The sequence below is a fragment of the Tetrao urogallus genome (genome assembly GCF_951394365.1).
Source record: "Tetrao urogallus genome assembly, chromosome: 1".
NCBI classification, from domain to species: Eukaryota; Metazoa; Chordata; class Aves; order Galliformes; family Phasianidae; genus Tetrao; species Tetrao urogallus.
In genome coordinates this window covers 62328843-62341737 of record NC_136813.1, presented here as the reverse complement: position 1 = coordinate 62341737, position 12895 = coordinate 62328843, and the positions used below count along the sequence as shown (strand labels likewise).

At 46.8% G+C, this 12895-nt stretch overlaps 1 protein-coding gene across 1 annotated transcript in view; it reads left to right on the top strand.

Moving 5' to 3' along the window:
• Positions 1-1391: 1391 nt before the first annotated feature.
• The window catches only part of NPAS2 (neuronal PAS domain protein 2), a gene marked incomplete at both ends in the record, with an annotated part of 96559 nt that continues 85055 nt past the window's right edge, over positions 1392-12895 (top strand). Inside the window, one exon of the mRNA XM_079536694.1 lies at positions 1392-1666. Within this exon, the coding sequence (XP_079392820.1) occupies positions 1392-1666 (275 nt within the window). The remainder of the gene's footprint in view (positions 1667-12895) is intronic.

The following is a 12895-nucleotide window of genomic DNA, read 5'->3' as shown; positions in this document are numbered from 1 at the left end:
AAAAAAAAAAAGGAAGAAAGAAAGAAAGAAAAAAAATAAATGATGCAAAGAGAGGAATAAAAAGAATGACCTACTTTGCAAAGAAAAAAAAAAATAGAGCTCTCTCTTCAAGGTTTTGCTCTAATTGCCGGTACGGCGTTGCATAACCACGTCGGGACTTACTGCCTGTACCCGGCGAGGCCGGGACTTGCTTCGAACTCGTGGGGTGTTCCCTGCGGGCGGGGGATGTCCCCGGTCGCCGAGTGAGGCCGGGCCGGGCTGCACCTGGATGCTGCCCCTCCGGGGGTCCAACGGCACGGTCCTTGGGTCACAGATAGGGGGGTGTAGGGATGTGGGTGTAGGGATCTTAGGGATATGGGAACGTATGGATATGGAGATGGAAGGATGGGGGGACGTAGGGATATAGGGAGATGGGGATAGAGGAATGCAGGGATATAGGGATGTAGGGATATAGGGACATGCGGAGGATGCAGGGATATAGGATATGGCAGTGCGGCGCGGGGATGCCGCTCCGGACCCGCACAGTAGCCCGCACGCCGGTTTTGCTTGAGGCGCTGTGAAGCCATCCCTGATTCAGGGCTGGGTTTTTTGGTTAAGGTTTTATTTTTTTTCCCCTGCTTCCCCTTTCGTTCTCTTTCCAGCTTCTCCTTTTCTTGGATCCACGCCTGTCTCCTCCCACAGAACGAGAGAGAGAGAGAGAGAGAAAAAAAGGTCACGTATGTTTGGAAAAATATGTAGGTCAGTGGAACATTCCCTGCACTTGTGCAAACGGAGCCGGGGCGGGAGAGCTCCTCCGCAGCCCTCTCGCTGCCCACCTCTCGGCCCGACCCTCCCCGAAGCCCGGGCGCTCGGCGGCGGGGAGGGGGCAGCCAGGAGCCGGGATCCCTCTCCCGTTCCCTGACCCGTTTCGCGCACCCAGCCGGGCTCTCGGCCGCGGGCTCCGAGCTCCGGGAAAGGCGGGCGGGCGGCGGAGGAAGGCGGCGCGGGCGATCGGCCGCCTCCAGCCTCCGGGCCCGCGGCCGCCCATGGGCGCGGGGCGCCGGGCGCGGCCCCCCAGCGCCGGCGGCTGAGGGCGGGGGACGGCGGCCGGGGCATGGAGGCGGCCGGGGGGGGAAGCCCCCGCCTCACCCGCCGGGCTCCAACTTCGCCGCCAACTCCCGGCCCCGCGGCCCCCGCGGCCGCCCCGCTTCTCCCGGCCGCGCGTCTAACTTAATGCACCAGCGGCAGCCCGAGCCAGCGGCCCCCCCGGCCCCCGGCCTCCCGCCCCCCCCGCAGCAGCCCGGGCTCCCGGCGGCCTCCCGCTGCCGGCGGAGCCCCTGGCCCCGGCGCGCCCGGCTCCCGCGGCGCCCGGGGCGGCGGCGGCAGCGCGGCATGCGGCGGCCCCGCGCACCATGAGACACGGCACCGGCCCCGGCACCGGGCGCGAGGCGGGCGGCGTCCCCGGCTCCTCGGCGGCGACCGAGAGTTTGCCGGCTCCCGAGCCCGGCCTCCTGCGCGCCTGGAGCAGCGGCGGCCGCTGCCGCAGCGGCACCGGCAGGCAGCGGAGAAGCGGCGGCATCCAGCCCGGCGGCACCGGCACCCAGGTGGCCACCGCGGACAGCAGCAGCGGCGGAGGCGGCGGCGGCTGGGGCTTCCCCGCCGCGCTCCCGCAGCACCGGCAGCCCAGGTAACGCGCGGCTCCGCGGCCCCCTCGGATTACTTCGGGGTACCCGCCCGCTCCCTGCCCCGGAGCCCACCGGGACCCCGCCGCGGGGGGGGTGGGAGGTGGGAACGGGGCATCTCCCGCCGGCCCCCGGACTCCCGCGCGGTGAGGGGTCATCGCCTCACCGCTGGGGCGGGGGAGGAAAAGTTGCGGTGAGGTCGGGGGGGATTCTGCTTGAGGCCCGGTGGGACGTCTGCACGGGAGCAGGGGTTGCGGTGCTCGCTGTTAGCCGCGCATCCAGCCCCGGCTCTCTTCCCCGCAGCGTGCCCGATGGGGAGATGCTGAACGCAGCGCTCGGCAGCAGCGCGGCACTTCTTTCACGAGGAGTTGTGCGCTCTTTCTCTCCTGCACGGTCACCGTGCGGTTTGTCAGTTAGCGAGCACGTTCATCCATAAACTTTACTCGGCGCTTCGTAGCTGTCGGCAGGGCGGCAGCTTACTTTCACTCAAGTGACTCAGAAATAACGAGCGGCTCTGAGCATCGCGGCCAGCAGAGGAACTTTAATCTTTTCGAGGCTCTGCGTCTCTAGAAGGGCTGCCCGGACTCGTGGCTGCGGGTCTGCCCAGCCTGACCTAGTGCGTGGCAGCCCTACCCACGGCAGGAGGTTGGAAATGGATGGGCTTTGAGGTCCCTTCCAACCCAAACCGTTCTGTGACGCTATGGTTCAAACCCGGCTCTCAGTGCCCACTCAACAAGTGGCCGCATCTTGAAGCGGGAAGCCATCTCCCTTCCACCCCTGAGTGAGTGTTGGTTTGCATCCCTCCGTGGTGTTAGGCTGTGTGCTGACACTGATTTAGCAGTGCTCACGCCTCGCAGACGTGGCCCTGCTGCTCTGCTGAGCACTGCTCCAACCCGTGCAGCCAGCAGGGATGCCTAAAATTGCCTTCCTTCGCACATAAAGGTGCTGCCCTGCCTGTGTGATGCATTGAACCCATAGGTTATACTTTGTAGAATTGCAACTGTCCCATTTTCTAGCCCAGCACTCGAAGGTATTGTTATTTTATCATAGGCAGAGATGTTGTCTACAGTTAAAATCACCCTGTGCTTTCTAATACAATGCTCTGCTTTCAGGTCCTTATGCATTTGCTAGGCTTGAGAGTAGGCTGACATTTTCCGTGTTGAGTATTTGCTGAAGACAGAATCTCTTTGGGAAGTTTCAGATAAAATGGTTCAGCTATTTCTGAAAGCGTGGTGAGAGGAAATTGCATTCTTTGACCACGTATCTGACAAAGATGGTTTAGGTATATCCCATGCTGCATTAGGAGACCTTGATCTTTGTTTTTCTGTGAATCCGCATTTTTTGGCTCTGTTGAAAAAAACACTTTCATTGAAACCGTTGAATTCTTGTGGCTTTGTGTTTTGGAGCAGGAAAAAGATACTTGGCTCGGGATCAACCTTGTGACGGGGGTATGCGTCACATTGAGCCTATGAAAATCTCCCAGAATTTGGAAGTGGTGGGCATTTGGGGGTTTGCCTATGGCACTGCTAGAGATGCTCTTGGTGTTATGACACACTGAGCTCGTCCTCCTGGGAAGGATGGGAGCTGTCCTGCTTGTGGCTGGAGGGCCGAGCGGGCTTCCCTCCGCAGGTCTTCTTCCCAGATGTTGCTGCTGTGGTGAGCACCAGAAGGAGGGGACGTGGGGCTGTGTCTGCAGTGTCTGGGTGTGCCTGCTGGCATGGAGACCGGGTGGGGAAGGAAAGGGAAACTGCTTCATTCGCATGCATGGGGAAAGAGAGTGTGGGATTAGGGGGGAGAAGCAGCACTGGTGATGGAGGTGTGGTGGAAGGGAAAGGCAGGGACCTTGGAATTAAGTGAGAGGGCTTGGTGGAGTCTGTACATGGCAAAGTTTGGCAACAAGGTGAAGAGGAATGGCTGGAACTGGAAACAGAGGGGGAAACCCAGACCAAGAGAAGGAATGGTGAACAGAAACACGTGGTAAGAATCTGGTGGTGGACAGGAACAAGAGATCTTGGCCTGCAAAACCAGTGGTTTCCAAACTTTCAGTAATTGGATTGTATTATTACCACTCTTTGTCCTTCTCGTCTTCCCTCTCATACAGCCTTCTGTGCTCTTCAGCTCCTGCTTCTACCTTGCCCCACATGAATTGCTCTGCCATCTGGTGATGATCTGAATTTTGTGTGGTGCTATGTGGAGCCGGCAGTTGAACTCAATGCTCCTTGTTGGGTCCCTTCTAAGACAGGATACTCTGATTCTATCATTCTGTGGTCTCCTTGCTCTGAGGAGCAGCTCTTGTTGCTCATCGTGCATTTTGCACCACCTTCCCCTAGCTGTGGGCTTGCCAGAGACGGGATGGCAGCTGCGTGTGTCCCCATTAAGTCTCATACTACGCTTTTGTGCTGTGGACCTCCAGGATTCATCTCACTTACTCCTGCAGTAAGCTGATGTGGGTTTTCCACAGGAAGAATTTATAGCTCAGTATATTAAGAATAAATCAACACAGCGAAGTCCTGTGGAAACAAAACAGTATGTCATCACAGAGTTGATGCTGCATTGTAACATATTTGCTTCAAGTAGGAAAATGAAGATCAGCAGCTAATTGTTCCAGTTTGTAGCCTGGCATTCTTTAAGGATAGGACATTTTGCACAGCCGTAAGTTTAGAGCAAACAAATGACGTCTCTGTACAATTAGTAAGTGGTAAAAATAAAACAGCTGAGAATGGCATTCAAATGTGTATTTTATGAGTACTTTACTGCTTTTTCTTCCTAAGCTGGACATTAGGATTTAAGTAACTTTCATTTGTGTTTAACAATGTTTTGCTTTCAGGTTCTTAGGACAGATGCATTCAAATAGCAAATTTTGTAGGGAGATCATTATCTGTATGAAAACCAGGCATTTTCCTGGATTTGGCTTAGCTTTCTGTTGATCCTTGGTCTTATTACAACTTCTTTTTAAGAAACTAGGCTGAGGCAAATATTTGTATTTTAGCTAACTTAATTCAGGCTGGAAGTTTAGCAGAAATCAGCATCAGCTGAGACTGACTTTCTTGTTCTGAGACTGATTACAGAAATTTGAAAAGGAAATGCCGTGTAATACTGTTTAAGCAGAGTGGAGAGATGGTGGTGGATTTGTTTATGTAGTGGAATTATACAGGGATTTTTTTGGGACCCTTTGTTGGGACCTGCTGCTATGTGCCACGCAGGATGTGTATATTGATGTATCACCAGTTGAGTTCAGAGATGTAACAGTTGTAGGGCAGGAAGGACAATGTGATGTGATGTGACCCTGTAGGCTTGTGCTTAAGCATCCGAGAAGCTGCAGACATGATTTACTCCTTGCATTTATCTTATCATGGCTGAGGGATCTTGGTAGATTGGGCTGAGGGGTTTTGGAACATACCTTTCTTATACCAATACACGTAAATTCTGTGTCCTTTTTGGGGATGGATGGATAAGAGCTGCTTTTTATACTTCATTTCTTGTGTTTCTTCCCCTAAAGGCAAACCATGATGCATACGTCAGTCCAACCCAAATGTCGTGTTTAATAATACTTTAGAACAGAAAGACTCTTCTGTTCCTTTATTCAAGAACCATGGCAGAGGTCAGTATTTCTTCCAGACTGCCTGCCTTTAATTTTGGAATCATTCTGAAAATTCACCTGTGGCTTCAGAAGAGTAAACCTCTCCCAACATATAGGCCTCTAGTGAGCTTGGACATTTGTTAGTATCCATTAGCATTGCACACACTTTGCTGTCTGCTCTCAGTACCTTCCTGTTGTTCCTTGTCCTGTCCCTCATCTGTAAACTCTGCCATTGTTTTCTGCAGCACATGTACAGCAGGTGCACACCCTGCTCCATGCTGAGAGCTCTGAAATATTCCAAAACCTGACCTTGTAAATAGTGAGTACTGGGAGGTGAGCTCACCTTCTTCTGCTTGGGCACAAGTCTGTAAAACAGGTGGTCTTTTGCTGACACGATTGTGACGGAAAGGAAAGTGTGTTCATCTGTTTACCACTGTTCTTAGGGATCTGTGCATACAATACAAAAGTACCTAAAGGGATTCTACAAGAAAGTTGAAGAGAAACTTTTTACTAGGACGTGTAAGTGACAGAGTATGGCTCTAAATTAAGAGAGTCGATTTAGTTTGGCTAGTAGGAAGAAATTCTTCTCTCAGAGGGTGTTGAGGCACTGGCACAGCTGCACAGAGAATCTGTGGTGCCCCATCCCTGGAGATGCTCAAGGCCAGGCTGGATGAGGCCCCGGACAGCCTGAGCTGGTGGGTGCCTGACCATGGCAGGGGATGGAACTGGATGGGCTTTGAGGTCCCTTCCAATCCAAGACAATTTGTGATTCTGTAATTCCATCATATGGAAAAAAAGTGTGAAGGATGTTTATGTAGGCTTGAGATCAAAATGGAAACTTGGAAGTTCAAGTATGAAACTTCTTAGTTATTTCAAAACATGGAACAAGAGCCAGCATGACAAAGCATCATTTACCTAGACATCTAAACCATTCTTTCTCTTTGAGTATCCTCATGTCAAGTGCATGTAATATGTTTTGCATTCATATGTAATATGTCATACTGACAGTTAATGAAAGGAAGTATATGTTACCCAAAACAAAATCACAGAAATGCATTGCCACAAGTCACTGAAGATGCAGAAAGTTAGATAAAATCTTCCATAAACAACTCGGAAAACTTTCAAAGCAACATACAGATGTGAGTGTAGAAAACTAAACAAAACAATGGAAATAATAAAAAAGAAAATCATTAATTCACTGCAGAAACTATGGGTGTACCCATGTCTTTGAGATTATACATGTTGATTCTTCCATTCCCAAAAGCATATGGTGGCAGGGAAGAGAATAGGAGATTCAGGGTTTGGTGATCAGAGGAACAGTGCAGCTTCTGCATGGGAAGTGGCAAGGCTAATAAAGCAGTGATTGGCAAGAAAGGAAACAGAAATCTGTAAAATCTTGCAATGCATGGAGAAGGCAAGCTGGGAGTGACTGCTGTCAGAGACAGCCTTGAGGGCACCGGGTGAAGAAGGCAGTCATGGGGATTGAGACAAAGGGAGGTGGCTCCTCGAGCAGTGTGGTCAATGCTGAGCTCCTAACCACAGGATGTGGATGCTGAGAGGTTACATCAGCTAATGAGGTGACTGGATGAGTTCATGGAAGAGAAATCCATCACCGGCTATTAAATACAAAACCACTGCCTCTCGCTTAGGAAGCTTTGATCTGCAAATTCTTGGAAGCCTGGTGAATATCCTGAGGAAATACTGCATTTGATTTGCTGCATTCTTCTATGCACTCCTTGATACCACGGCTGGCTGTGCCTGGGCCAGGTGGTCCTCCAGCTATGCCTGCTCTGCTACATGAGGTGCACTGGGGACTCCAGTGCAAGCAGCTCGTGGTGGCTTGCACCTTCCTGTCCTGTGATGGTGTATTTGAGTGGAAAGAGCTGGTTTGACGAAACTGGTTGATATGCTCCAGAGCAGAGCCAGGGTATGAGCTAAAAGCTTATGCAGGGCTGGAAAAGCAGAGTACAGGGCTCAAGCTCGCTCCCTGGTGTCCTATTATTTAGCTATGCAGTCATGCCAAGGACGGCAGTCTTATCTCCTTGGGTTCAAGTGTGTTCGGAAAGCAATTACATTCATAGAAGCAATTCCGCCAAGAGCCACTGAATGCTGAGCTACAGTGCCTGGCTGAAGGAGTCTCTGCTGGAAGACTGTTGTATCTCCACATGCCTGTCCCGCTGCCCCAGCCTTAGCTGCTGCCCAGAATCAGAAAGATGGTTTGGGGCACAATGCTCTTGTTTCCTGACCTGGCAGTGCTGTCATTAGTTTTATCCATCCCTTAGAGAGCAGGCTTTGAAATTCCGACCAAAGAATGGGAGAATCTTTAGGATAATCATTTTCTTCACCTATCCACAGCACTCAGGCACTGTTAAAGAAACAGTGTTGTGTTTGCTGCTGGTTGCTGGACCAGAATTTTCTTAATCACCTGAAAGGCAGATTTTAAAGCCCTAGGTAATGAACACCACAGCCGTTCCAAACCAAAACCTCTGTAGTGCCTAAGCAGTGGTCAGAGTACTTACATGTAGCTTGTGCTGCTGTTATCCACTTGTTTCTAGATGAGAACTAGCTGTATGAAAATGACACAAACAACCTGAAATTCAGCAACGTGCAAGTCGTTGTGGTCATTTCTTAAAATTCCTCTGTGCTAGCTGCTAAGAAACTCAAAGCAGCGTGTGACTGAACTGTATGAGTGCCTGTATGTATTTTAGGAATGCCTTATGTAACCGAATGGCAGGCCCTTACACTGAGCAGGAGAGCAGTGTTGCGTAAGCAGCTGGGGAGCAAGCAGGAGCTCCAAGAGCACTCCTGGATTCTGTGGATCCTGCTGGATCTCATTTAATGTTATTTAATAAGCCATATTAACTTCTCTTCCCAAGAGTTATCTCGGAGCAGCGACACTGATTTCATTTCCCAGATAAGCTTCACTTTTTAGAAACAGCATCAAACTTTTCAGTCGGTTGAGCAGCTTAATGTCCTGGTAGCCTTGAATTTTCTGTAGTCAGCACTCAATCGAGTTGAAAATAAAAACTCATTAAAGTGAAAACCTTGAACGGGAAAACACTTGTTTTTCATTCGTGTTTCTAATTTGGTAACCATTCTTAAAGCCCATCACTATGATTTCCTCTATCTTGGGAAAAACAAATTATTATTCAAGCAGCTTTTATTTTCTTTAAAAATAGACAATACTGTTCAATTGTTGGGAAGAAAACCAGAACAAGAAAATCAACTTCAACAAGCATACAGATGGCAATGAATTTCTTTAACATAATTTTAGTCCTGCAAACAATAATAATTGAGTTTGATTTTTTTTTTTTTTTTATCTTTTTGTCATCGATGAGCCAACCTGAGGTTTTTTCTCTTGATTCACCCTTAGGTGTGTCATTAAGCTGGAGGACTATTTTAACAAGGAAGCTCCCACCTGTAATCTCTCAATCGACAGGTGGATGTGACTGCAATACCTGAGAAATGCCCGTTGTCTGATCAGCAGAAGGAATCCAACTATGAGTACATCTTGGACTTACTGATTTGGGTGGGATGACTCTCATTGAGAGTCATGGAGAACTGATGCAGCATGGATAAGACTGATGTTCTTGCAGAGAGCTGTAGATAATAAATATTATTAGTGCGTGCAGTGTGATCAGGTGGAATCAGGGTATTTTTGTGCTATTTGTAGTGCTTACACAAAATATTTGCCTTGTTGTTCGTATTGGTAATTCCAGATTTTACTTGTGGTATTTTGCCTGTTCCTGGTTTTGACATCTAAAACAGGTAAAAGGTTTTAAATTGGAGGCTTTACATTTGACATACCCACAGCCCAATTACGCTTCTTGTGAGAGCTCCTTTAATTTATGATTTATAAAGGTATACGATTTCTTCATGGGCCATTAAGGCCACCACTAAGCCAAAATCTTCATCCTGTTCATCAGATGAGCATCTAGCTTTTAAAAGTCGCTTTATCTTTGGTTACCAAGGTCAGAAGAGTATTTTGTTCCCCGATTTAGTTTTTGCTGTATCCGTGCCATATCTATGGAATACACTTTCTCGGTCTCTCTGCCTGAAAACAGCCTAATCAAAGAATACTTGTGTGAACCACATGGGTGCATTTCCAACAATTTCAGCAAGAGCAATGCAGATACAAAATAAATAGGTCACTCATATTCACTGTTGTATTTGTATTATTTTTTTAATAAGAAGGACTGGAGAATCTTGTTTGTTTTCAGAGCTGTCACTGAAGTAAATGGAAATTTTCCTGGAATAATCCTGGACCTTTAATTTGGTTATTTGCAAGGTGACATGAGTCCCTTTTTTCATCTTTTCTCTTTCTTACAGCATGAAGGGCTTCATTGTAAGCTGATGCACACTGATGTATCCCAGCTGGTTGTGGCAATTACACTTATACTGCCTAGCCCCTAATATCCATATTTCTTCAAAAATGCACTGTCTTTTTCAACAATACAATATCTTGCTGTATCTTGCTGTTATTCAAGTATAGAAATAAAGCTGCATTTGGTGCCTATCCTACTGTCCTCATTAAGGCAAAACTCCCACTGAAATCAAGGGGAATTTGGCTTGACAAAGAATTACTGGCTTGAGTTTCTGATAGCACTAAACTTTGTTTTTTTTTTTTTTTTTTTTATTTTTACTTAAAAAAAAATTATCTGTTTCTTCTCCTTTTACTTCGTTTTAATCTTTAGCTTTCTTCAAGAGGACCTTGTTTTTATTAATCTATTTCAGTTGGTTCGTTCTGCTTCTCCCCTTTTCCTCTCTTCCTTTCTTCTTCCTGCTTTCACTTCTCCCATTATCCCCACCATCACCGACTACAGTACTGTAAAGAGTTGCTATGGATCATGCATATATCAAGGAATTTTGTTGTCTCTTTTAGATTACTTCAACATATTGGTGCCTATATCCATGCACTTGCCTTAGGGTGATGCACAGGTTTATAAGATTGGTGATTTAGACAGAGATTTATTTGCACAAAATCCATCTCAGTAATCTTTCCTTGTATTCTGGCAAGATCTTAAAAGTTCCTCTGAAGCATTCATGCAGGGTCTTAGCAGTAAATTGGGTTTTGAAATGACAAAAATATTTGGCACAGTATTGCAGTCAGAAGAAAATACTTTGGGATTTTAAAGCCAGTGTAAAAAGGGTTTTGTTGATGGCAACAAAACTGGAAATCTCAAAGTAGATAGATTTTATTTATAATTGTACTGTGCAATGATATGAGCTTAGACCACAAACAAAATGCCTTTGTGCATCACTTCTCTTGTCTACAAACTAGGGCAGCCTAATAGAGAAGCGTAGGCTCCTATCAGTGATCAGTTCACAGCCATGTGTTTGAGGGGGTCACTGAGCAGGGGACTGAGCCATTACAAAGGGAAGTGGTGGAGTCACCGATCCTGGAGGTGTGGATGTGGCACTGAGGGACGTGGTTAGTGGGCATGCTGGGGGTGGGCTGACAGTTGGACTGGGTGATCTGAAAGGTCTTTTCCAGCCTTGGTGACTCTGGCAGAAAGAGGAGACACGTTGAAGCCTCTTCTGGGTGTTGATCCACCTTGGTGGCTGAGCCTCGTGAGGCATTTCCTTGTGCACCGCAGAGTGTTGCCTCCAGCTGCTCTTGCGCCTTACCTGTACCCTGTCCCTGCTGGTACCTCTGCAGTGTCATTCTCTCGCTTCTGTCTATTAATTGTTTTTGGCTTTAAGACAGAAGCCTTTTGAAAGTGCTAAGTATTGTTATTTTCTTGCAAGTGGAACTGATATTCAAATTCTTTTCCAAAAGACCGCCTTCATGCTTGTGAAGTAAATAATGGCTGTGTGCCTTATTGATGGATAGTATAGAATTTAGAAGTAAGGCCACCAGCTTGCAGTTCCTTAGCATCTGGATCCCTCCAGACATTCCATTTAATTTAAAAGGCAGAATGCTAAAGTTGCTTATTCTTCCTCAAATAAGCAAACACATTTTCTCTTTTTGTAAAGGTTACAAATATTGTCACATGGTGTCCAATTTTCTGTTACTCTGGACAACCTAAAATGTATTTAAAACTACAAGCAAAATGCATAGTGTAATGCCAGTTAGAAAGGTGTCACTTCTTCTTTAATGCAATTGTTATTTCCTTTGCTCAAAATTGTCTTTTTCCAATGGATGATTTAAGCTGTATCTGAACAATATTTATTGTTGTTGATAGTCTTCTCAATTTCTTTTCAAGATCGGTTATTTTTCAGAGTAGCTAGGGATATGAGTTCAGTGTTTAACTTTGGAATTCACATTTTGTTTGCCCGGTCTATGATATATGTATTTGCAAAGTCATAATTGGCATTAGACTTGCCATATTTCTCTGCAGATCTTTTCCCCACTGTGAAACTACTGCGGGGTCATCATGCTGGTTAATGAAAGAAGGATGATATTTTTTGTAAGTCATGAGTATTTAAATGTTCTTCTATGCAGATTCTTCCTTTTCATGAGAAAGTTTAAGGAAACATCTAAAAAAATTCTGTCTTGATAACGCTGGTTAAGTTCATTCAAAATCTAGATATCCAGTGGTGTAAGGCAATGAGACATTTCAAAATGGGTAGTGTGTAATTGAGAGGGGATTCCATATATGAGATGCAAGCATAAAAATTCGGTATAGCTCTTCACAATGCCGCTCGTTTTGCAGCTGAATTCCTCAGTACTGTTCTTAGAGTGTATAATCAGTTACGCTTGTGTTGATTTAATCAATTATTCTCGTGCACAAACAAACAAACACAAAAATCTGGCTAATTTCAGGCTCTCTTTGAAACACCAGACCTAGAAATTTAACTTACAAAGAAAGAAATACTATTTTCAAGCCTCTAGAGTGATTTTAAAAATGGCAAAGATATATTTGGGAAGTACCATACTTCTTGGTACTGGCAGCTGTGTATCCTTATGCAGAAGTGGATTTGGCTGAAAGACCAATTCATAAATATTGTATCCAAGGACTGCAGCAAGCTTTCATATTTTCAAGAGATAATGTAAAATGTGCAACATTTTTTCTTCACCCTCTGAAGTCTCAGCTTAAACAACTTGGTCTCCCAAGTATGATGAATAATGGCCAGCTAGCCAAAGTATCCATGGCTTCTTCAATCACACAGACTGGAGATGATTCTGCTTCCTCCAAGTGAGCCTGCATACGTAAAAGGTCAGCTTGCTGCGCTCAGTCTGAAATCCCTCCTGCACACTGGCAATCTGCAAAGCAGTAGGAAGGAAGAGATGTTGATAAAGAACTTGACTTTGTGACTTTGACTTGTGACTTTGACTTGTTGACTTTCCATCTCTCAGTCTGTGAGCTTCCAAGCAAGCTGCACAGACAGCTCCTTGCTGTGTTATGGGCTGCTTGGAAAGCCACATGAAAGATGGGGAATCTCTCATGGCTCTCTTAGGAAAGTTTTTTTCTTCTTGTCTCTGGACCTTCCCTCTGATCTGCAGTCTGGGAAAGCAAGGGCTGTAAGGGAGAAGTAAGCATTATCTTTGATCTGATGGCTCCTCTCCTTCTGGGCTATTCTCTGGGGAAAAAAATTCCTCCCTTGGGAAGGCAACATTTACTGTGGCAGAGGCTCTGTGTGCAGGAGCACTGGGGAAGATGCTGAGCGTGCCTGATGGGCACTTGACATTTTAGCACAGATTCAACAAAGC